At 40.1% G+C, this 24,260-nt stretch overlaps 1 protein-coding gene across 1 annotated transcript in view; it reads left to right on the top strand.

The window, feature by feature from the left end:
- The first annotated feature begins 2,805 nt into the window (after positions 1 to 2,805).
- LOC115800637 (neuropilin-2-like) overlaps positions 2,806 to 24,260 on the top strand; it is an 83,041-nt gene continuing 61,586 nt past the window's right edge. Inside the window, exons 1-3 of the mRNA XM_030758119.1 lie at positions 2,806 to 2,821; positions 2,922 to 3,102; positions 16,670 to 16,851. Of these exons, the coding sequence (XP_030613979.1) occupies positions 2,806 to 2,821; positions 2,922 to 3,102; positions 16,670 to 16,851 (379 nt within the window). The remainder of the gene's footprint in view (positions 2,822 to 2,921; positions 3,103 to 16,669; positions 16,852 to 24,260) is intronic.

The raw sequence follows: 24,260 nt of genomic DNA, 5'->3' as shown, positions 1-24,260 counted from the left end.
ATTTATCGAATGACTTTCTATATGTGTGCACGTACGGAGATGAATAGACCCTTAAAATAGAGCAGACACAATACTTCATGCACACACAGTGCCTGCCTAAATATCACACCAGCCTTATTCATCAGACACTTGGAGGTGCTGTTTTTTTATCGGCTGTATGCCAGAGGTGAAAAGGGGAGAGGAGAGGGTAAGCCAGAATTTTTTTTTTTTTAATTTATTAAAAAAGAGTATTTAGCATTTAGCTTTAGCTCTGGCAGGCAATCCAAACAGCTGATCTCAAAGCTAGCCTGCTTCAGCTGACAGCTCAGCCGATACCTTTATGTATATCCTGTCTTATTGTCAAACCTCATATAGAGAGTACTATTTTAGCTATTTTACTGTGCCTACAATTGCTGCTGCCCCTGCAAGCCACTTTGCAACCCACCTTGACTCCAATTTCTCTTTTTCATGCCATTTTTGACTCAATCAATGTCTTATGTCATAGATGCCTGCTCTCCTCTGTTCTGTACCAGGAGTTTTGGGGCCTTTTTGCCCGCCTTAAGCTTCCCACATATGGAAAAACACATGGTGATCAATTATACACATCAAAGAGAAATAACCTTCTTTTTAACCATAGTTGTCCTAAATGATATCATTAAAATCATAGAGACAAGTTCCTGAGATAAATGTTGAAGGGTATAGTTGCACAGGTATTTGTTTAATGTGTTCACCACTCTATTCACAAGTGATTATTTCTAGCTGAGTCATCTGTATGGAAAGAACAATGTGGTCAGCTATTAAAAAAAAGAATGAAAAAACTCTGGATGTACAAGAGTCTATTTTTCTATCCTTTAGATAACATCCAAGCAAGAGTTCATTTATTAGTCAGATTTTAATCCACATTCATTGATTTTACACCTCTTGCATCACCTCTCGAAGAGTTTTCATTAGCCATGTTTAGCAAACCACTGTGTGCTAAAAGTGGTGTTTGGCCGATGTCGCTGTGAGATTCCAGAGTGGTTAAACACTAATCCAGGTGGTGCTAAGATGAAATGCATCTGGCTGGGTTACATCGCCCATGTAACTCTACGCCACTGTAGGTCAGGAGGACGTATACGGGACTAGTTGGTTCACGGCGTGAGAGATGAAAGAGAGGCTGACAGAAAAGGAGAGATTCAGAGCGGTTATCGCTAATTGTTTGCAGACAGTGTGAGGTAGACACCAGATACAGATGCCAAAGTGTCACTCACAATGTGCGCCGAGTGCTGAAATCTGACCCGCTCTTTAATCTTCCCTTAGTGACTCTTAAATGTCTGATATGCAGCCGACCATGTGAGCATAGCGAGAAAGTGATATTTTCGACGTGTTTTTCTGTTTGACCTTCTCTTTTAATTAGTTTTGAAGATGGTGCCTGATAAAGTGTTTATGCGTGTGTGTATTCATTTTTGGATATGTTGACTCCACTCAGAATAAGTTTACAGTAGCCAGACTATTAATAGCTATAGTTTTAAAACATGTAGCATTCTGCTGAGCAGTTTGACTTGACTATGTCACCCCTCTCAGCTCAGTGGCAATAAATAAACGTCATAGCACAGCAGGTTAGATAGCAGCACAGACAGCTTACCTGAGCTCCTCATACAGTTTTTCTTCTGTTTTTTTTTCTTTTGAAGCAGATTTCTTGATTCATATTTAACCACGACTGAAAGCATAATAAGCTACTGACCATCAGGCGCTTGATTGTGAGTTTGTTTTTTCCTTCCTTTTGAAAACAGGAAATTATTTTTAGGGGCTTCTCACTGGCCAAATATTTCCCATCAAGCAGCCAGCATTCACAGATGCTGTTTTCACTAGAATAACCTGGCCTATTGTAGCCATCTTTTTTTCCTCCAAAATATTTGCTGAAAATCCATCTGCTTTGTTGGAGATGCTCTGATTGATCACATTTTTTTGTGCTGAATTTCTTTCCTGAATACTGTACTTCTTTTGAAATAATAGTCTTTTTAACATAGCACGCTTACTATTAATTTTCTCTACTATAATTCGTTCTTCTGCAAGTGTTAGAGAATGAATTACTCATGTTCTATACTTTAACCTTAACCCACATTACTTAGGTGGATGTTATTTTGGAGATGTTAAGTGGGCAGACTAACAAACGTGGTACTTGAGTGTTTTCTGTCTGATGCTGGCTCAAACTATGCTATTATATTGGACTCAACAAAGACTGCATTCAGCATATGTCCACCATCATGGTTTAACTTATGTTTAGCAGATCTTAAACAATGAAGAGGCTCAGCATACTTAGCCTGCACAGTCCATCAAACAGGAGAGACAGCACTGTGCACAATAAATGCCATAGATTTCATACAGTAGAGTTGTGTGTGTTGTGCCATTGGGTGTCACAGATATGTATGAGTTACCCATCTATGTCAGGATACATCTGCAGCAGTGAACGAGGGGTATTGTTTATGATATGACACAGACGTATGACTGCTGACAAGTGGATCCGCTCTGTGACAGTAACCGTGGCATCTGGAAGACTGTGTGTGAGTCATTTGTGAGTTTTTGAGTGTATGTGTGTGTGTGTGTGTGTGTGTGTGTGTGTGTGTGTGTGGTGTGGTGTGTGTGTGTGTGGTGTGTGTGTGTGTGTGTGTGCGTGCAAGTCTTCCTGGGCCAGAATGAAGTCTTTGTGTATCATGATGCTGTGTTGACCTTTAACACCACACATAGAGAGACACACTCATATCCTGTCTCTGTAAACACTACTCTTATCTGCATTTTATCTGTTTTGCTTCATTTATTGTGGGAATTCATGACCGATGAACAAATATGAGGGATGATTTTGGTAATGGTTAAAAACTAGTAATATGTTTTAATGCTACCCACTTGAGTTTTAACATGATTTCACCTTCTCATCATCCTTATCGCTCTCTCTTCTCATCCAGCATCTGAGCCATGCGGTGGCTATTTAGATGCAAGCGACGCGGGCTACATCACCACCCCCGGCTACCCTCTAGAGTATCCACCTCACCAGAACTGCCGCTGGATCATCACAGCCCCTGAGCCTTCGCAACGCATCGTCCTCAACTTTAATCCGCACTTTGAAATAGAGAAACTGGACTGCAGGTAAGAGCAAGATGCACAGAGGACTTGGGATAACCAGAGAGAGAACAAGAGTGAAAACTAGTGGATTAAGAGATTTGAAGTTGTTTGCTAACTTGCAGCTAAGGAAAGATGAGAAGTTTTAATAACTCCTTTTTATTTCTGCCAGTCTTTCTCAGTGTGAGAGTTGCAGAGTGTTTTTGGTGAACTTCAGCCACTCTCCTCCTGTTTCTCTGGCGTTAGCTATCCTATAATAATCACTCTGGGACCTCCCTTGGTCCCCTGTCTCTAATTATCAGGGTCTAATTACAACACATTTACTGTTCCAGCATGGTTTTCACACTTTAGAAGAATTAACACAGATTAGAGGATTTGGTGTCCATCATTGCTTTTTGGCTGTTTGGCTTTGGTTACACATTGAGGCTCACAGAATGGGGGACATTTTGACAGCCGGAAATAAAAATACAGCAAAGAGAGATAAAGGCAAACTGAAAAACAAATGGGCATGCGAAAATCATGCTTCCACTGGGGTTTAAGACTACTATTATTGCTACTACTACTACTACAAACAGATGAGTACAGAGGGAAGGATACAGAGCAGTCATATAGAAAGTTTGTGAGAAGTTCTCACTTAAAGTTATGAATGTATCAACTGTCTAAAGCTATAACTCGTGAAGTCTTAAAAGAAACTACTCACTGTCACATCATGAGTCAATGCATCCTACAAACATTAGAGGAGACCTTTACTGGCATAGCACACACACGAGAGCAGACATACATAAGCGTGTATGCACGCGCACGCGCACGCGCACACACACACACACACACACACACACACACACACACCACACACACACACACACACACACACACACACACACACCTCAACCTCCTGCTGCTGCATGTCTCTGTTCCGGTGCTTTCCCATCCAGTTATTAACATTTCAGCCATATCAATTATAGATAGGTGAATTTCTCCACTCAGATGTACCAAAATCATTCAGACATTCCTTTGTTGGAATTGAAGCATCAATATTTCAACCAGCTGCCTGTTTGTTGAAAGGCTGAAAGGTTGAAAGGCTCGCTGTGCTTTGCTCAGTTTTGCTTTTCTTTCGCACTGTGCTGTGGAAATGAAAAGCATACTTTCTCTCTCTGTCTCCCTGGCCTCAAAACTTCTTTTTTTTTTTTCCCTCCAGTTTTACTCTGCATTCACTTTGATACATTAGATGCTCTTTCTTTCTCAGTTTTGTATCTCTGACACATCTACTCTCCCTTCTCAAACTTTCCTCCCATCCACTACCTCTGCCTTCTTTCCCGTTCCTCTCCGAATTTCTTGCATCCATTTAAGGACCAGTCATTTCCCAGGAGGAGGAAAGCTACAAGAAACAACAGGCTTTGATTTATTTATTATAGTTCATGCATACTGTATTATACAGTGCACATATGTGTTTGTACACTGCATTTCAGTAGTTTCAGTTTGCGCCCAGTCATGACAAGTACCTTTAAAAAAGTCATCATCCAGATTATACCATTAAGAGAGAGATATTTGAATTTGAGTGTTGTGGTAACATCTCAAGCTTAACACTTATTTACAAGTGCTCTACAACTCAGAGCTATTTAAGTCTACAGGCAGCAAGTGCCCTGAGTGTGTGTTTGTGTGCGCAACGGTAGGTTGAAATATGTGTCTGTGTGTGCATGTGCGTGTGTGTGTGTGTGTGTGTGGGGGGGGGCAGCAACAAGCCTGATACACAAACACCAGTGCCTCTGTCTCCATCGCTATCTGTCTAATGTCTCTTTCACTTAATATGGTCATAAGGACGTCTTTTCTTGGCTGTGCAGATTTTCAGCTCAAGCAACTGAAAACTGCCATTAATCTTTAGTTTGTGGAGAGGAAAATACACACACTCACTTTATTGGGACAAAGGAGTCATCTGTGTTAACAGACAAAGAGTGAATTATGAACAAGCATATGCTTCCTCCCAGTCTCTTTTTTATCATTAAAAACAACCCCCCCATGATACAGTAGCATCTGTCCCTCAAAGAAGCATTCACTAACACTTAGACATACACGAAACTGCACAAACAGCACTGTTATGAATCTGCATGCCCAGCCAGACAGGACTTGTTTATTATGTCACTATGATAAAGCAGTCTCATCTATTATGGTCCTGATTGCAATTTAAGATGGGAATCTGTAATCTATAATGCATCACATTTTGTCAAGCACTCTGGTGGCTCTGCAGTGAAAATCGATGGAGTGGAAGCCAGAACAGAGAGAGATGTTTTCATTAAGATTCATGTACAGCAGTAATTTAAGTGCAGGGAAACAGCTGAGGGGACTCAGGGAGATGAAAAGGAACAACAAGAACATCAGGAACTCCATGAATCAGCGTGACTTCCCGGTTTCCATCACATGACAGTCAGTATGGTACCACGTATGTTCATTATGTGACAGGAAATATAAGTCTGCTGTGTATTTTGTGAAAAAAGGCAAAGACAGTCGGAACCACATAATATACTTATATACAGCTTGTGTTGCTTTTTGTCTGTTTTGTATCTTTTTCATTTTAGTTTTTATAGATGATGAAAGATGTTTCATGTCAGGTGTCCGATTATTTAAGACATTTCAGCTTGTTCTCACTCTGAGGGTGTTACATGGTGGCCTTTGTTGCTGGTTTCTCGGTGATATACACGAGCTGCCCTTTGCTGTTATTGCTTCAATGCACTCGGTTATAGCATAATAAGAATGTCTTTAATTCCCAGTTTGTCACTTATGGACACTTGTAAATTTCTCAACATGTCAGTTTAATGTTGTGATTAAGAATATTTTAACCAAAATCGTGATCTTTTGCTAAACCTAAGCAAGCAGTTTTTGGTGCCTAAACTTAATTGTCACTGCTTAGTGAGTAAAACACAAATAAATCAAAGTTCAAAATAGGACACACAACCGCAGTATCCTGGGCGACAAACTCACAATTTGCTCCATCCGTGTGACCTCCAAATGAAGACTTTACTGCTCTTTGAAACCAGGGTCATTTTCATTGATGTCCAATGTTGCCACAGCTGATAGCACAACACTGTCTTCATCCACATTACCATCGACATCTGATAGAACAACAGCATTTGATTTCCTGGGATGAGAATTTTCTGCTTTATTTCACCTGAGAGGCATGTATGCTTGGTGTCGCTGTTATTCAGCACACCTAACACTGTGTTAAGAACCATACAGGAAATCAAATATGTTTATAAACTGTGAAATACCAGCTGTCCTAGAGCGCACTGAGAAACAATTTTTAAATATGTGTCTCTCCTGGAGTATTGTGTTAGCGTGTGAGTCCAAACCCTGCATACTTTCTTATCTCAAAATAGAGCATGAAGATGGGTGTGATTGTCAGAAACGGTCAGACTCAGTTTCTCCTTCTGTTGAATGTTAGAAAATTTAGAGGGCAAGGGGTTTAAAGCAGAGCTGAATTTTGTAGTGTTTAGACAGTGGAGTGTCCTACAGCTCAGCCAGTATAAGCATGTATATGCTCCTTTGCTTTTTTTGATGAGGAGAAGGCAGGGCGAGCATGCTTGTTATGATTGAATTAACATATGGCAGATATGACAGTGACATAAACCTTTTCTAACTCTCAGACCATTGCTTTAGCAGTGCAAATGACAGTAAAGAAGTCTCAATGCGGCAACAATTCCAGTTCTTTGACAGCTTTTTGGATGAAGTTCTTAAACCTTATTATTTTTCACAAATATACTAAAGAGAAAAGCCACACTTTCTTCTCTGTGTGTGTGTGCAGTATTTGTGAAATACAGGTATAGCACTTCTCTTGATGCATGTGGCAACTTCTGGCATAGTGAATATAAAAAATTGTTTCTTAAAGTTTACTGTATGAGGCAGCAGCTGGTTGACTGCTTCATACTTTCCTCTTAGCTCACTGCACTGCTCTGTCTCTGAAAGCAAGATCTCTATTTGGAGTGTTTGGAAAGAACGTGTGTACACACACACACACACACACAAGCTCAGGGAAAAGTGCAGCGTCAGGGTCCATTGGGGGCAGGCTCAAATCATCCTGACAGCTACCTCCTCTCCCTCTCTCCTCTCCTCTTCCTCTTGGCTCTTTTCCTGTTCCCTTCCCACTGTTCAGCTCACCCTTCCTTGCCCCTCCCACCCTCTCGCTGCTGTCCAGTGGACCCCATCTATCATCTTTCATTTACTCTTGCAACTTTGTCATTCCCACCTTCATTTTCCTCCTGCCTTCTGCCGCTTTCTTCATCACCTGTCCTCTTCTTTCCTTTTGGCCTCATCTTGTTCAATCTCCTGTCTCTATATGCATCTAATTTCTTTCCTTTCCTTTCCTTTCCTTTCCTTTCCTTTCCTTTCCTTTCCTTTCCTTTCCTTTCCTTTCCCGCCATCTTCTTTCTGCTGTGTGCCAGTATTTTATAGTCCATGTCATTATTCAGCATTATATATCAGAAGAAATAGACAGCAAACCACCTGCCAAACTCTCCCCCTCTTCTCTCTGCCAGTCTTTTTTTTTAAAACTTCCTCTCCCTCTCTCTTTCTAACTTTAAAATGCATCTACTTATTCATACTTGTCCTCATCCTCTTTAATTTGCATCCATAGATCACTTGAGTTCCCTTTCTGTGTTGGTGTCTACCTCGACCTCCTCATATTCAGAGGGACCACACCCTAGTAAAATGCTGCCTGCTTATATTGAAATGATAAACACACACTGACATGCAGTATGAAGGTTCCATAAACCTCCATAAAGAGTAGAAGCAGAAAGTGCCAGCATATTCTGGTTCTAAAATAAACCCTGGTACCGTGTAACCGGCAGACAGTCACATCACCATTTTCACGGCTGTATGGCTTAAACAATAAGTGTGGAGTAAAGCAGTGAGTTAAAAAGTGATTATATGACAGAGAAGCACCAGCCAACATTAATGGTTTCACTAATGATTTAGACCTTGTCTTTGTACTCTACCTCAATCAATCATTTAACTTCACGCTATCTCTTCTCTTCTCTTCTCTTCTCTTCTCTTCTCTTCTCTTCTCTTCTCTTTCTCTTCTCTTCTCTCTCTTCTCTTCTCTTCTCTTCTCTTTCTCTTCTCTTCTCTTCTCTCTCTTTCTCTTCTCTTCTCTTCGCTTCTCACATTACTTTGCAAAGATGTCTAGTTTAATCTAAACCAGATAATAAAATACAAACATTGATTAATCACACAGTACTGAGTGTTGTGATTCTAATATTTTGTCACATACACAAATACACACACCTGACTGTGAGCAGAAGTCCCAGTGATCTGACCAAGAGAAGAATAAAGGAGAGTGATGTGACGTGACACTAGCCTTAGGGCAGTGGCAAAAGAGAAAGGTGGAGGAGAGATGAAAAGCCTAGTATGACAGAGGGAGGAAGAAAGAAGAACAACATATGGAGTGACAGTGGTTGTTCAATACCAGCTGTGGGCATTTAGCAGCTGCCTGCATGTTGAATTAACATCACAGTTACTACAAGCAGGAGAGTGGTGCACCCTGACAAGCGTCCCAACACAAAGAAGCTAAGGGTTCTTCTCTGAGCCCAAATCTGTGGTACGATACATAGTTTAAGTTTATTTGCCTGCTTTTGAGAAAGGAAAATTCCTCTCCAGGCAAACCTTCAGGCACCAACTGCACCAGATGTCTACAAAGCAGTGTGAGGCATGCCTTTTTTCCCCCCTGCCGGTTGATCACGGTCGTGCTGCCAGTTTATTTGTAGAGAGCGGACGCTTGTTGTTCTTGTTGCATAGTCATTGTTCATCACTTGTCTGCCACTGAGCTACATAGGTGACCCAATAACAGTAGCTTCTGTACACTGAGGCAATAAACAACATCTGCAGTTACTACCACTCCCATATAGGGTTGTATTTGTGCTGAAATTACATTCACATGCTGACAATATGGAGAGCAACACATATGGATGCTGAGCAATGCAGCCAGCTGAAGAGACCTAGACAAATGTTTTGTCACCAGTATGCATGTTAACATAACCTCACTGTCACAAGCTGATGAGATTTTCCTCAGTATTTTTATTTATTTATTTATTGCTTTGGATGGTTTCATTCTTCAGATGTTTCCATGTGATCTTTCATTGATCCAAATCTCTGATATTATGTGCAATAAAAAACTAACAAAAAAAGCAGCAATGATTCAAAGTGTTGCTTTTTCAGCTTGGGAAGCAGGTTATTCTTCCCAAACTAGAGAAATGCCTCGAGTACATAACCAGTGCAGAAACTAATAAGCAGACACTTCAACCCCACTGGAAGTTAGATTAAGTTATCTTCCACTGCTTGAGTGACCTGATGTTACAGAAAAAGAATTAGAAAATTTGTTAAGCTCCAAGGTGGTGATTTTAGGAAATCCACTCTATCTATCTGTCTCTCGCTCACCACACACACACACACACCACACACACACACACACACACACACACACACACACACACACACACACACACACACACACACACACACACACACACACCACACACACACACACACCACCACACCCCTCAGGTAGTGTAGGTAATATGATAATATCATTCTCTGATTTACAGACACTCCCCAGTGCCCTGAAGGTCTACCTGTACCTAGTCTGTTAGTGTATAATAGTGTGTAATGTGTGTGTATCTGTGCACGAATGTGGTGTATATGTGTGTGCAGCAGTGAAGGACTGATCCTGATCAATGTGTGTTAAAGCCATAATGAGGAATCGATTGGTTGTCGTGGAGCTACTGCTGGACAGACACATCCACATCCACGTACATACGCTATACACCACAACACACACTGTCCCAGCTGTCTGCAGTAATAGTCCTATACTTGATATCAGTGAAGTCAGTCATCCTCCTCACTCCTCTATTAACTGGTTAGGTGACAAACTGACTTTGCTTTAAGTTTACACAGGTACATGAATATACTGTATTAACAGGGAGCTGGTGTGCGGGTCGTACACAAATGAACTCTGGAATTAAATCATATAACATAAGTGCTGCAGGGGGACCCACTGTCTTATCCACAATAATCAACTATAAATATTTTGAATATGAAACAAGTAGTAGCTCTGAGTTCTGATAACCCTATTCAGAAATTATTTTTACCCATAGCCTCAGACTGTATAAAAAATATGGGCAAAGCAGCTGCAAACCACCATTTAGTTTGTGCATTCACATTTTGAAGCTTGACCATAGTTTCACTGCCATTGAATCTCCTTTTTTTTAAAATTCAGAAGTAACCATATTTTAATGAAATGGTGGCAAATTAACTTATTAGCAAGCTTGGTTAAAAAGGTGCACCCATAGACTGTGTGAGTGCATTACACAGATTCTAATAACTGCTAATTTGTGCTGAGTAGCATACAAATGTTTCACCCCCCACACCCTCCCCTCAAAAAATGAACCAAAGATTTCATGGACAGTCTATTAGTGCAGTGAAACACACAACAAGCCACGTTATTTATCTAATATTTGTAATAAAACGCTTAAAAAGGCAACAAAACCACAAACATGGCTAAAAGTGCAGTTCAGTGACTCAGATTGGAAAAGGCGAAGCATAGCAGATAGCTACTGGCTACAGAGTTGCCTGTGTCAGCATCTACCAGTCAGTAAAAGCATCTGTAATCATGTAGAGTTGTTGTGAATGGGGTAAAGTGGAGAGCAAAACCATTTGATTGTACCAGGCTGTGAACATGCACTGTTACAAGAAGCATTGTGATACCCAGAGGCTTGCTTAAACCAAATCTATAATTATTCCTTGTCTTGACAGTGAGTCAGTAGTTAAATTTCACTTCCTTTTCAACAGCTTTAAAATACCTCTGATGATTAACTTAGTTTAATGTCCATTACATCATTCACACGGCCGAATCTGGAAAGGATGTCTGCATGCATGTGCGTATGAATTGCCTATGCAACAAATTTCATTTCCTTTAAAAAAAGCTGTTTTAATTCCCTTCCTCGAAACCATAACTTACAAAAAAATAAACAAAAAACACCCACAAAAAGTAGCAATTTCATATCACAGGATGATTAAGTCCCTTAAGCTGCAACTGATTTCATGATTAAAATCACAATGTCTTCTTTGTTTAAAAAAAAGTTCCAAAAACAGTTCAAAAGTAGCTTCAAACAAAAAAATCACTAAATTAAACAAAACATTTAAGAGATTAAAATTGCACCATTTAACACAATGCAACACAAAAGCACTTTAAAAGACATCCACTCGCTCTGTTTTCTCCAATCATCAAAATCCTGTCACACTTAAATGCCCAGCTGGCCCTGTTTCAGCTCTCTTTGTTGTGTTTGCTGTGACCGGTCATGTGTGCTGCACAGACGCTCTGTCTGCTGCTGAGGGCACTCTGATGTTGAAAGAAATGTGCAGGTGAAAGAAGACAAACTCCCAAACTAAAGAGAGAGACAGAGAGAGAACGTGTGAAAGGCAATTAGAACGAAGGAGGGGTGGAAGTTCATCTGCATCCAAATCTTTTCCTTGCTTCCCGTCAGGCAGGCTTTGGAAAAGCCTTGGCTTTCTCGCTTCTGAAACATCCCCAAAACACAAACAAACACAGACACACACATCTCTCGGAATGTCAGATGTTAGAGTTGGTTTAAGGCCTCTTTCACAGCTCAGTTTGTGCTTACAATCCTTGAAGCTTGTCCTGGTTATAGTCTCCCATGTTACATGTTTTTTAAACATTTGTGTGTTTGTTTTGTTTTTTTTTCCCCTCATAAATTCCTTCATGAAATTTAACAGCTCGTTAACAAATGCATTTTAGGGAGAAGTGTGGAGAAACAAATTTGGGGTTCTTGTTATTCCCTATGGCAAGTCTCAGTAAATCACTGATTGGCTGAATTGAAATATATTGGGGTGATGGGATTAAACAGTTTGTTAGAAGCTCTGAACCTCCTACACATAGACAGATTGGAAACCTCAAACCCTTCTCCAGATCAATGTGCATGGCCACAGGGCCTGTGTGTGTACCCATGTGTTTATATGTGTGTGTGGATGCAGGTCTCATGCGAGTGTGTGTCTTTGCTTTCTACCAAAAGCAGAGAGCTGTAGGGAGGGAGGTTGGCATGGAATCCACCTGTCTCTGTCTGTCTTATAGGTGTGGAGTTGGCAGAGTGAATGCAGTGTCATGTTCTCTCTCAGGCTACATCTGCACTGTGCCGGCTAAATTTTAAATCTTCTCCTCTTCATTTTGAACCTGCTTCTACACCTGAAAACAGAGCTTTTTCCAAAATGCTTTCCAAAGAGGATAATACCAGGCTCGAGTATTTTGGTGTCGATGGGGACAGCTGGGCCTCGGAAAAAATGATTATGGGGTTTTTTTTTGCCACCTGTCTATCTTGCTCATAATCTCCATTTCCTATTAGTTGCTAATAATGAAGTAGAGTTAAAAATGAAAAGATTAAAAAAACTCCACTAATCTTTCTTCCCCACCTCTGCTTCCTTTCTCTTACCCACACTCTGGCTCCTGGCCACTGGTTATGTGCCTGACAACACGCTACACCAAAAAAGAGAGGAAAGAAGGGAGAAAAAGAATGACAGTCGAAAGAAACCGCTAGGAATAAATTGAAAAAGAGCAGGCCAGAACAAAGAAAGAAAAGGAGATCTTGTGCGGATATGACTAACTGTTAAACAAAGTTGTCAATGCCAGAGAGGGGAGGAGGAAACTGTCACCACAATGAGGCGTTCTCTTGGGGAAATATGACAGGAACTATGACACGTACACATGCACACATGCACGCACATCCACACACACAGATGCACACACACATGCTCACAGCACAGTGACAGCTTGCGTCATAACTGTGTTAGTTCCTCACAAAACATGATGGGAGAGTAGGAGGTGTGTGACCCTCATTATGTCGGGAGGTGGCTCACCTGTCAGGCTACACACTCACACATTTACAAAGCTGTCTGCTTCCCTAGTCTTGAAATCACTGCTATTGTTTATAGAGTTTATTGTTCAAGGCTGCATATGCGGTAAAATGCTTACTGAGAGTAAACATGATGAAAATGTAACAACATTAAAAGTTTGGCAGTTATTTCTCTGTGTTGGCCACAGACAGACTGCCTCTCACTCTATGGCGGCTAGGATACCCACCCTCAAAAATTGGATAAGCAAAAGAAGATGGATGCATGGTATTTAATTATGGCAGGATGTATCAAATCATGAGAAAAGAGCACTAAACAGCAGGACTTGACTAGAGTTAAAATTATAACTGTACATAAATGATGTACACAGCCATCAGGTTATGCTAACAAGCTTGATTACTAAGCCACATGTTATATGGGTGCAGGACACAGACAAAAATACTTGTTAATTAGGGATAAGTAACATAGTAATAAATACTAGAATTGCAGTGGATACACTCCAGCCCAGCTGTGACCCTGAATCAGTGGAAGAGAATGGATGGCTGGAATGGCAGTCACCAAAACACTTTTGGACATGCTGTATGTACAGTTAACCTCGTGTTATTTGTTTTACTGGTTTTGTACCAGGATGTAAACATCCTTTTCCTCCACTAAAGTCAAACAGTTTAATATGGCAATAAAAACCTTCTGATTCTGATTCTGATTCTGATTCTGAATATGGGAGTGCATGGAGACTGACTCGCCTATGGAGCTGGCCTCCAGTGGCCATTTGGGGAACTGCAGTTTTGTCACTTGTGTGTTGTCTTCATTTTCAACAACAGAGGTTGCTGCTTTCTTAAAACCAGGTGCCTTGTTATAAGGTTCTGAGTTGGGGCTGAATAATCTTTGCAGAATTAATTACTGTCCTTTTAAATGACAAAAGCAGTGCATCTGTGTATGTGTTTTGGCTTCTGTGTTCAGAAACGACAGCATTCATAGCCACTGTTGTGGCCATTACTTAAAACTAGTAATGTATGACACATTACTTGTTACTTTTTTTATTATTATTAATGCATTTAATCCCTGGGGAAAGTAGCTCAATGTATTATTTTTGCATTACTCCATACCATGGCCCAAAATGCATTGTGACATAATTAACAATATAAACTTAAGGGTACAGTCCCACACACCAACACAAATCCCTATCCTAATGAGGATGTGCATATAATTTTTCTGTTTGTGTTTTTTAGTGTTTTCTATTAGTGCCACTGCAATTCTACTGTAGAATCAGTTACAGAACTGGAGGCTACAGTGCTGAGTCTGACTGCTCATCACTGCCTTTGTTACCTGTTTAAGATCAGGCTCTGGCTGCAGGCCTGGGGTCAGCTTTAACACCACTCTGGGTTCTTCACTTGCTTGTGTTAGCATGCTGTCTGTGCAGATCTTTGCAATATAATGCAATTATTTCTGTCCTGGATGCTGTTTGCACTTTACCATCACACACCTGTCCTTTCATGCAATAAAATAAAAATAATGCTCATATCACTGCTCCTTAGAAGACCACTCCACGATTTTCTCCTCCCTGCACACTAACTGAAATCAACTGATTGTAGTGCAGGAGCAGGAAGAAAAAGACATGTTTGGCATTTTTATTTCCTTCTATGTGCCCATCCTGCAGATAACTGAAGAAACTTTGTGACACAAGTAACAACATAATTGTAACTGTAATGTGAATACTAAATTTAGTACAGTAATGGGTTAAATAAACATGTTACACCTAACACTGTTCATAACAAATGCAAGCTGACAAATCACGAAAAGGCTAACACCCCTCATATATGTTTTTAACATTAATGCATCTGTACTGCACTTTTAATATCCAGTGGCGCATGCTACATTCATCCACTGGCTCACTGGGTGGCCTTCTGCTGCTAGTTAAGTGTTTTTTTGAAAAGTATAAACTTTTTAAACTCTGGCATAAATGTAAAAACCTCTTGGGAAGCATGTCCATTTGATTATTTAGAGAAATGTTTAAAAACTCATGTTAAAGCAATTCATGTGACCCAGCGTTAATGTGGTCAGAAGTACTCGGCAAACATGTCCAGGAAGAGGTCGGCCAAAGTTTTGTTTTGCTGTAAGAAAATACCTAATTAAAGTTAGTTGCTGAAGGAATTTCTTTCCAGGAAGCTATTTAGAGACAGGCAGGTGCGTCTTTGGTATTCAGACACAGAGGCAACGCTCCTGCTGTCGGTCTAGAGATAGACTGTAACATTTGTGCTCAGAAACATGAAAGAAACAAAAATAAAAATAGATGTGCTGTCAGTACCATCCTTTTACAGAGGAAAACAATTTCTAACATCCCTTTTGCTGATCTGTAGTAAATAAAAGTGTAATATTGTGGATAATTATGATTTTAGTGTGAATCTTTATGTTATTTCTGTTTTCATACAATAAAAGAGACAAAAAAAAACTATTAAACAGTATCAGCACTTGATAGGGAAACTGTCATTTAGTTGTTGATATTCTTAATCAATTGTAGTTCATCTCTTATGAAGGAATCCTTGTTTATTGCAGTTGCTTTCTCTCATATTTTAAAGTAAAAAAAATTGACACAGCCTCTAAAGTAATAAACAAAGTTTGGCATTTTTCCAAGTCAAGCGGGTATAACAGTACTAATATGACCTGAATCCTTTCTGACAATGTGGACAGCAAGCTGAGTTACAAACATTATTAAATCACATTTCTGCAGGATGTAAGCTGGAGTCATTTGGAGCACATTAGTTAATTTAAAGCATCAAAGGGCATAGTGTCTATTCATGGTTCAAACAGATTGCTTTTGTTTACATTTGTGGCTTTGACCCTTAAACCAGAAAGCTTGTGATTTATGGGAAATGGCTCAATCATTGTTCAACTGACATTTTTTTTGTTTCCATTTTCTTTCTTTTTTGTGTGTGTTGCATTCTGTTGCTTTGAAAGTCATCAAATTTGTAAATGTATTATGTGAAAGTGGGAATCCGTTTGTGGGACTTTCTAAACTGCAGTATGTGTGTGACATCACTGTGTACTTATGCAAAGTAAAAGAGAGCTTATTATATTACTCATACTTTCCTTTTGTTTTTATTTCAATGTCGTTATAGTCCCCAAAATGGGGTTTCGTAGACCACAAAGTATGTAATCAGTCGGTTATGGCGCAGTTATGGAATTCTAAAAAGGTTTCTTTCCTATTTTGCTTTATGCAGGTGGTTCTTTTCATCTTACATCATATGTGAACTGCCAGCTTCTTCTGCTGTATTTATTCGAATCGTAATGACACCCATGCCTCTGCTGATAGTAACTGTGCTTTCAGAAGTCCCTCTAGCCCCTTATAGATGCAAACAATCTGCTCATTGCTTCCTTTTTATAACCAAATCCAATGTGATGCCTGCCAAATAAAAAAGAAAGGGGAAAAAAAGACTAATAAAAGCAGCGTGTAGGGAATTTAACAATTTTCTCTTCATGTAATTGAAGCATAATTTCCTCTCCTGTACTAAACACCTTATCAGTACACTAATTTAATGTCTTCAGATGATTAAGTAGGTGCACAGATATTATAGACTGAAAATTGATACATGAATGCTTCTTTGTACCAGCTACACATCTCTGGATTGCAACTAAAATGGCATTGAAATTCAGTCCAGGTATTTAGTGAGATGTGTTTATTTTTTTGCAGGTATGACTATGTAGAGATCCATGATGGGAACTCGAGGTCAGCTGACCTACTTGGGAAGCACTGCAGTAACATCGCCCCCGCACCGATCATATCGTCAGGTCCTGCACTCCACATCAAGTTTGTGTCAGACTATGCCCACCAGGGGGCAGGGTTCTCGCTTCGCTATGAAATCTTCAAAACAGGTAAATGCAGCTGTTTCACTTACATTTCACAAAAACATTTTATTCCACCAGCAAATATGAATCCGATTCATACCAGATTGCCCAAAAGATGGCCAGTGACCCCTAGATGACTGTATGAAATTTTTTTTTTTTGCGATAGTTGGGTCAAGGTCAGAGGTCAGGTTTTTCAGAAAAACTTGTGAACGCGATAACTTTGAACAGATTTCAAATTCACACCATAGCTGCATCTACAAAAAAATCTTGGACAAGTTTGAATCCTGGCGACCTTGACCTCAAGGTTAAGGTCAAAGGAAAATTATGGGCATGTGCAATAGGACCTATGTGTTACCTTGGTGACTCAGTATTTGGAGAGTGACGGAAGGGTTTGTTGTGCCCAGCACCACTTGTTTTTTTTTTTTTTTAAATTAATGATGAAACAGTGACACTTTTTTTTGTATTGAACACTTCATTTCTAGTGTTCCAAATAGAGTTGATATGGTGCAGGGTTTAGCACTTTCAGGCTTTCTGTGTGGAGTTTCTGTTTGCCTTTCTACTCAGTTGAGCAGTCAAAGCACTTTGTACTGTATCAGGGCACCTCAGGTTCAATATCTTGTGGAAGGATCCTTCAGCATGCAGGCTGGAGGAGAGAGGGTGCCACAGACCTTCTGATTGGTAGAAGACCAGCTCTGTCACTTGAACCACAGCCGCCTGCCATACATGTCAGATTGACTGGTGGTTCTAATTTGACCACAGGTGGGGATACCTGCCTTTGCTTATCCCTGTAATGCCAAGTGTATCTTATTTGATCCATGAGTTTTTGAGATCTCGACATCATAAGTTTGATTTTTTTTCCCCCAAAAAACCTAAATAATTTGGACAATACATTTTGAAGCAGAAAATTGCAGAAAAGCATATATATACAAACTGATATTAAATTTATTTCTTTTTAAATTTATGAGAAGGCTCTATAAACACTCCAGTTTCAAAAAAGTTATAATTTTCTGGCAATTACTTTATGATTCAGGGTTGAGAGATTTATATTGCTGCCTCTCGCCCTATGCTGGCTGGGACAGGCTACAGACCAGGTGACACGGATTGCAGACTCAAACTTTATAAACTCTAATGACATTATTAAATTAGAATTTAAACTGCCAGGAAACCCCTGTATGACACTATTGTACGCTTGAAAAAGCCCTCTTCGTCTGTACCCATAAAGTCTATCCAGCACTCCCAAAAAGGACATTATCACTGTAAATGACCCGCACACATGGGCAGCCTTAACAGTGAGTGAAGAGGATTTTATAAGAATTGCACCCATGAATAGGCTATTAGTAACTGTATTACAAGCTAGTAGAGGATTGAACATGCTTCATTAGGCGACCAAGCCTCGTTTATCTCCCTAGTGTCAATGGAGACAGAGAGAAAACGACAAGAGACACAGCCGAGGACCCTCGAGAGCTCTTTAGTCTGTCCAGGCAAGACATCTCCTCCCTTCATGGCATTTTGTGTGTGTGTATAAGTGTGTGTATCCGACATGGCTCCCCTTCACGCTGCTACGGGTCAGGCAAAGCGAGACCAATTGAGATCAAGGGCAAGTGAGACAGGGAGGCGCGTAGCGTCGGCCCCATGGCCATCTTGTCCCGTTCCCCCTGAAAGCATTCCACACATGCCTGCTTATTGAGTCCTGAGCCCTGTTCCCCTGAGACACACAAACACACACGCACACACACAAAGGGCTGAGGGTACTAACACAACACGTGTGCTTGTTGGTGTTTCTCACTTGCTGGCACTCACGTTTTGGGAGTTCTTTTTCCCTCTGTGTGTGTGTGTGTGTGTGTGTGTGTGTGTGTGTGTGTGTGTGTGTGTGTGTGTGTGTGAGACTTTTACACATGACAGAGTCCACCTGATGAACAAGGGTGTCAGTGTTCACACCCAAGCACCCCAGGGAGAGCCACAGAAAAAGAGAAAGGAAGATTTGTGAATCAATTACTTTAAATTCAGCATAATGTTCACTGCTTGATTTTTTTCCTTGTGTGTAAACATACTTTGTTCCTTTTTTGATCTTAATACACTTCCACACCACAATTCCAAAACATTACTGGGATTTATTTGGTAAAATGTACATGATGTGTGACTTGGGCAACTATTAAAAGCATTCTTTGTTAATCACATTTGTGAGTTTGTACCTGGTTTTGAAATGATGTTGCATGCTTCTGCATACAGTCCTACTGAGATTACAACACAAAAAAATTCCTTGTTCAGATATTTTTTCCATAACCACAATCACACGCATTATTATGTACTTAAAGGGTCAAGTATTAAATTTTATTTCAGATATAAGCAATGCTTTTAATTGGTAGCTATTAATATACAACCTATTTAAAGAAAATCCTGCTCCTATGAATATCCCCCGCAGGAGATTTCTTAGTTTGTCTGTACTTATGTGTGTGTGTATTCTGTGTCCAGCCTTTTCTGGCAGTAATGATGGAGCCATTTGGAAAATTCAAGCTGTTGTCATACGGGTAACAAGATCTTGTTATCCTGGAAGGTGCAACTGAGCGTCTGGTTGTGTGGATGACTAGATTTTGTGTGTGAGTGTGTGCTAGACAATCTGTATACCCTCATGGAGAACCATCTAAATTTATATCTGTATTTGGCACCTGCACATTCTGTTCTGTTCAATGAAAAAGGAAGATGAAAAAGCTTCTCTTCTCCTCTTTTCCTGTATTTTCATGGCCTCCACTTACTAGCAAATATAGACTCACTACTAGGCACAAAATATGCAGAAAAAAAACAAGGGCAGAAGCACTTGTTCTGAAGAGGTTTAAGGCACAAGTATACACATTGTCTTCTTTTTTAGCACACATTTCACAACCTAAAAAAAGCATTAATCACAGCCCTACTTCTTTTAAACCTTTCCAAAATTTGAATGTATCACTTTTTTTCCTTTGATGCAATTCACCCATTCACTTGTCTGATGTTTTTCTTTCACTTATTCAACATTTTATTTGACATCTTTTGTCCTGTTTTGCAGTAACCATTCTTGCAATGGAACACTGTTTACTAGCCTGATAGCATTTTCTTGGAAGAGGAAGGCTTGATTTCTTGGGAGCATTTAGTTAAATATTAAATTAAAGTGAATCGTCCCATTTTTGAAAGTGGTTTGTATCTAAACCTCACACTAGAAGTCTTTGTTATAAGAAAGTTCAATGATTCAGTCTGTTTCACTGCCCTGTGTTATTGGGTTGTTAGCATCAATAATGATTTTGCTGTTCTCCTTTCAATGCCTTAATTCACTTGGCTGAACATTTAGGGGCAGTCTCTGTCACAAACCTTTCGTGTTACTGCGATGTATTGTGGAGTAAGGAGAAGGTTCGCATTTGTGTGCAAGCATTTTGATGGAGAATAAAAGCACATGCAACACATTCATGCTGCATGTACGCCAGGAGCAGACATCAACTTCATCAAGCAACTTAAATGCCAAAACAAATAGACACACTACTGTTGTTATTGTTTACAGCCCTGTTACTATGGAGATTGTAGTAAAATTCTAGCCAATAGAAACACAGCCGCGAATATGTGACAACCAATCAAATTTCACTGTCTAGGCAGGGTGCCCCCAGCTGTTATTGTGACCCAGAACTCACCAGACACACACACACACACATATATGAATTCACTGATGCAGGCTGAAGGGTTACTTACAAATGCAGGGCAGCTTGCATGTCTGCATAGAAACGTTAATTCAGACACGCACACGCAGACTACTTATCTTTGTCGCTCAAGAGGACATTGCATTAATTAATTGTGTACTCACCCTGGCCTGAACCTCAACCCCTGACCTTTACCTACACCAGGCCAAAAGCCAAAAAATCACATATTAACACTTAATTTAAAATGTTGCCTCGTGAGCACCAGTTTTTGACCGTAATGGGAAGTGAGTACAACTGAGCAAAACAATTTCTATGAGTAATATAAGCACACCCACACCTTCCCACATGTGCACACATGCTCAAACACCTCTATATGTGCACTGGGCGTGTAATGTGGAAGCTATCGTGACAATCCTTCCGATTACTGCTGTTGTTTACTTTCTACCTAATGCCTTTAGGCACTTCCTCTCTGCCTCGGTCCGGCTACCCATTGAGTCAGTTCATTAGACAGTTAAGCCAATCATATTGCTCCCTCTTCCCGCCCCTGACTTTCTTTGAGGAAAGTGGATCCAGATCTGACCTAGTAACAAGGAAAAGGTGCTCCAAGGTTGAAGTAATGCAACAAATAGGAGAACTGATCAACAAACTTACAGTCAATTAGGAATGTTTCATTTATCGTTAGGGTTTCAGCCCCAGAATATCTGCAGATGCAAGTTTGTCTACATGTCGACATGAGAAATTTCAAATATTCCCCTACATTACATCACTAAAGTAATAATTAATGTTTTGAACTTTTAGTAAACTGTGGGATTGCTATAGGGGTGACAGTTAGGTTTTATGTCAGCTGTAATTTGTTTCAAGAGTGAGTTTATTAAGAGAACTCCCCAGTCTGATTCATCGACAGAGGCTGAAATGTAATGTCAGAGGAGTTTCAGCACCACAAGTCTCCAACTTAAACAACACTAAGGTGGAATCCAAACACATATGGAAAAGCAAGGCTGTGGTTTTGCTGGAGCTGTTAAACTGTGTGTGGTCGCTGACAGTATGTGCCCTTCAGTGTGTATGCTACAGTAAATCTACTGTGCATGTGTGTGTGTGTGTGTGTGTGTGTGTGTTAGAGATTGATGAAAGGACAGCCCAACAGCCTAGTTGCTTGAAAAATGGGTTGAATAAAAATAGATGTCTATATGTCAGCTTCACATAAACAAATGTGTGGATTTTTATTGGAATTATGTTTTATACTCACAATTTAGATAAATAAAAGTGTTTACATGCCAGCACAAAATTTTAAGGTACACATTGAAAAACCTAGTCCTGCCTCCCAGAGCCCTGTGAGCCTTACGCACCATCACCAGATCTACCCAGCAACACACACACACATACACGCTCATGCAAAAACACACAGGCATGCTAACCACAATTCTGCAACCCTTACAAGTTAAACATGTGTTTCTTTCACACTTATCCAGTTCAAACAGATGGTAAATAAGGAGAACGGAAAAGGAAATCAGACAAGGTGGATGCAGAAAGGGAGATGGGGCAGACTGGAGGAAGACAGGAGAAAGGAGGGCATAAGTGTTTTTGCAGTGTCCATGAACATGAAGTAATGAGAGGGGAATAAAATCGCTGCCGGCAGAAAACTGGTCAGGCGTTTATTCTACACATGCACATGCACTCACACTAATAGTCACACGGGCCCACGCTATTCAGTGATGGACTCTGCAGGGGGGCCAGACGCAAAGAGAGAGAGAGAGACAGTGTTTGTCTCTGGGTGAGCGTGTGTTTGCTTGCATCTGAGGTCACTGCATGAGGAAAAAGGTCACAATAACAAAAAACATTAAACTAGGAAGTGGAACAGAAAAAACTGGGATATATTGATACGGACCATCTTTATCACGTTAAAAATAGATGAAATGGTGGAAAATGAATGATCACAGAAACAAAGGAGGCATTCATGCAGATTAGTAAACAAAGCAGAATGAAGGGAAAGTGCAAAGAGACACATTCGTTAATGTGATTATACTTTAGTTTATCGGAGCTGACATAATTCCATCGCGTCATGACCGATTTAAGTATTAAGTGAAATTCCACAGTCAAAAAAAAAAACAAAAACAAAAAAAGCAGCAAGTAGGAGACAAAACCATCAGTTTCAAGACAGTGTTATACTTTGTGCATTCACAAATATGTAAAGCTATGATTAGTGATCATTTTTATCACGCGGACTGTGCTGTAAGGGTACCAGCTATAAATGCATTAGAGCAACTAAACATATGTGGTGTCTGAAACTGTTCATGTGCGTGTCATCAAGGCTGTGTAATCTCAGCTTTAAATCTAGGGAGGGCTGTTGATTATGAACAGCAGAAACATATGGTTAAAATGTCTTCTCATCTCCAGTCATACTGAAAGTAAACAATCAAATTTCTTTAAGTTTGGTGCTTTACTCTGCGAATTACACTCACTTGTAACTGCAGTTATACATTAGTGTCTGCGCCAGCTCCGTTTATCCATGGTGCTTTACTGAATTCAGAAGCATTTTTGCAGCTCAAAATATGCCATCAATTTAGTTATGCATGTAAGTCAGAATGAAACAGACTTAAAGCTCCAAAAGCCCTTTGGGTTGCTGTTAAAAGCGTAAAACACAAGCTGTTTGCACTAAAAAATTCAGCTGAAATATGTCTACTGTACAAGTTGTTAGAAACACACATAACTGCGCTTAAAAACATGCATGTTTAAGTTCATTTTTCATGCCACGAAGCACACTCTTTTAATGTGTTCTAACTTCTCTTCATTAACTCATGAGAGACATGGGTTACCCTAAGAGGCTTAGACAGTGTTTGGTCTTATGGCTGGGTGGGCGGGAATAATGGTCCAGTTGGTGCAGCCGCATTCACTCCAAAATGTGTGTGTGTGTGTGTGTGTGTGTGTGTGTGTGTGTGTGTGTGTGTGTGTGTGTGTGTGTGTGTGTGTGTGTGTGTGTGTGTGTGTGTGTGTGTGTGTGTGTGTTAGAGAGGGTATTAGAGCAGTGTCACAGCATGTTTATGCGTGTGTGACCGTGTGCGTGTATTATGATGTCTAAAGCTCCTCTTAACTGCTAGACCACCCATCCATGATACTGTCAACAGACTGTCTCCCTTGCTCCTTGCTACTCTGTTTCTCTCATACCATCTTCAGCTCGCTTATGTTGCTAATTTTTCTTAAAGATTACAGTGGGCTGTCCCTGCTTTTTCCCAGGAACTGTTAGCAATAAAAATCTGGCTTAAGTACACTTAAAACATGGGCTGATCCCTTTCTCTCTGGACACCGAAACTTGGCATTCAGTGCAGTATATTAGTTTCATTTTTTGTGTTCTTACACAATGTGGAAAGGTCGGGGATTTGCCACTTTAAAAACCCACTTTTCTTTAAACTTGAAAATATTGAATATGTTATCTTTTCTTACTCTCCCTCCATGTCCTCTTTGAAAGTCTCAGGATGTGTGTCTCTCCATAAGATTGGCTTTTATGTGAAACTCGTGCTACTTGAGCACACAAATGAACCCTAATCATAGACTTTCATTTTTCAGATATTCCCGGTGAAACATTAACTGCACTGAACATATATTATGTGAAGTTGTTGTCTAAATAAAATGGAGGCAGCAGAGCTGAGAGTCAAAAAACACAGAAACATGTACTGAGTACAGTTTAAAGCACTCGGCTCTAAAAACAGCACCACTGGGTGTCTGCCCAGAATAATAGCATTAGTTTGAAGTATAATGAGGGTCTACATCCTTCTCTAAACA

This window comes from Archocentrus centrarchus, chromosome 21 (assembly GCF_007364275.1).
Source record: "Archocentrus centrarchus isolate MPI-CPG fArcCen1 chromosome 21, fArcCen1, whole genome shotgun sequence".
In the NCBI taxonomy this organism is placed as follows: domain Eukaryota; kingdom Metazoa; phylum Chordata; class Actinopteri; order Cichliformes; family Cichlidae; genus Archocentrus; species Archocentrus centrarchus.
The sequence above is the reverse complement of the archived record's forward strand: the minus strand, read 5'-3'. Positions and strand labels throughout refer to the sequence as shown.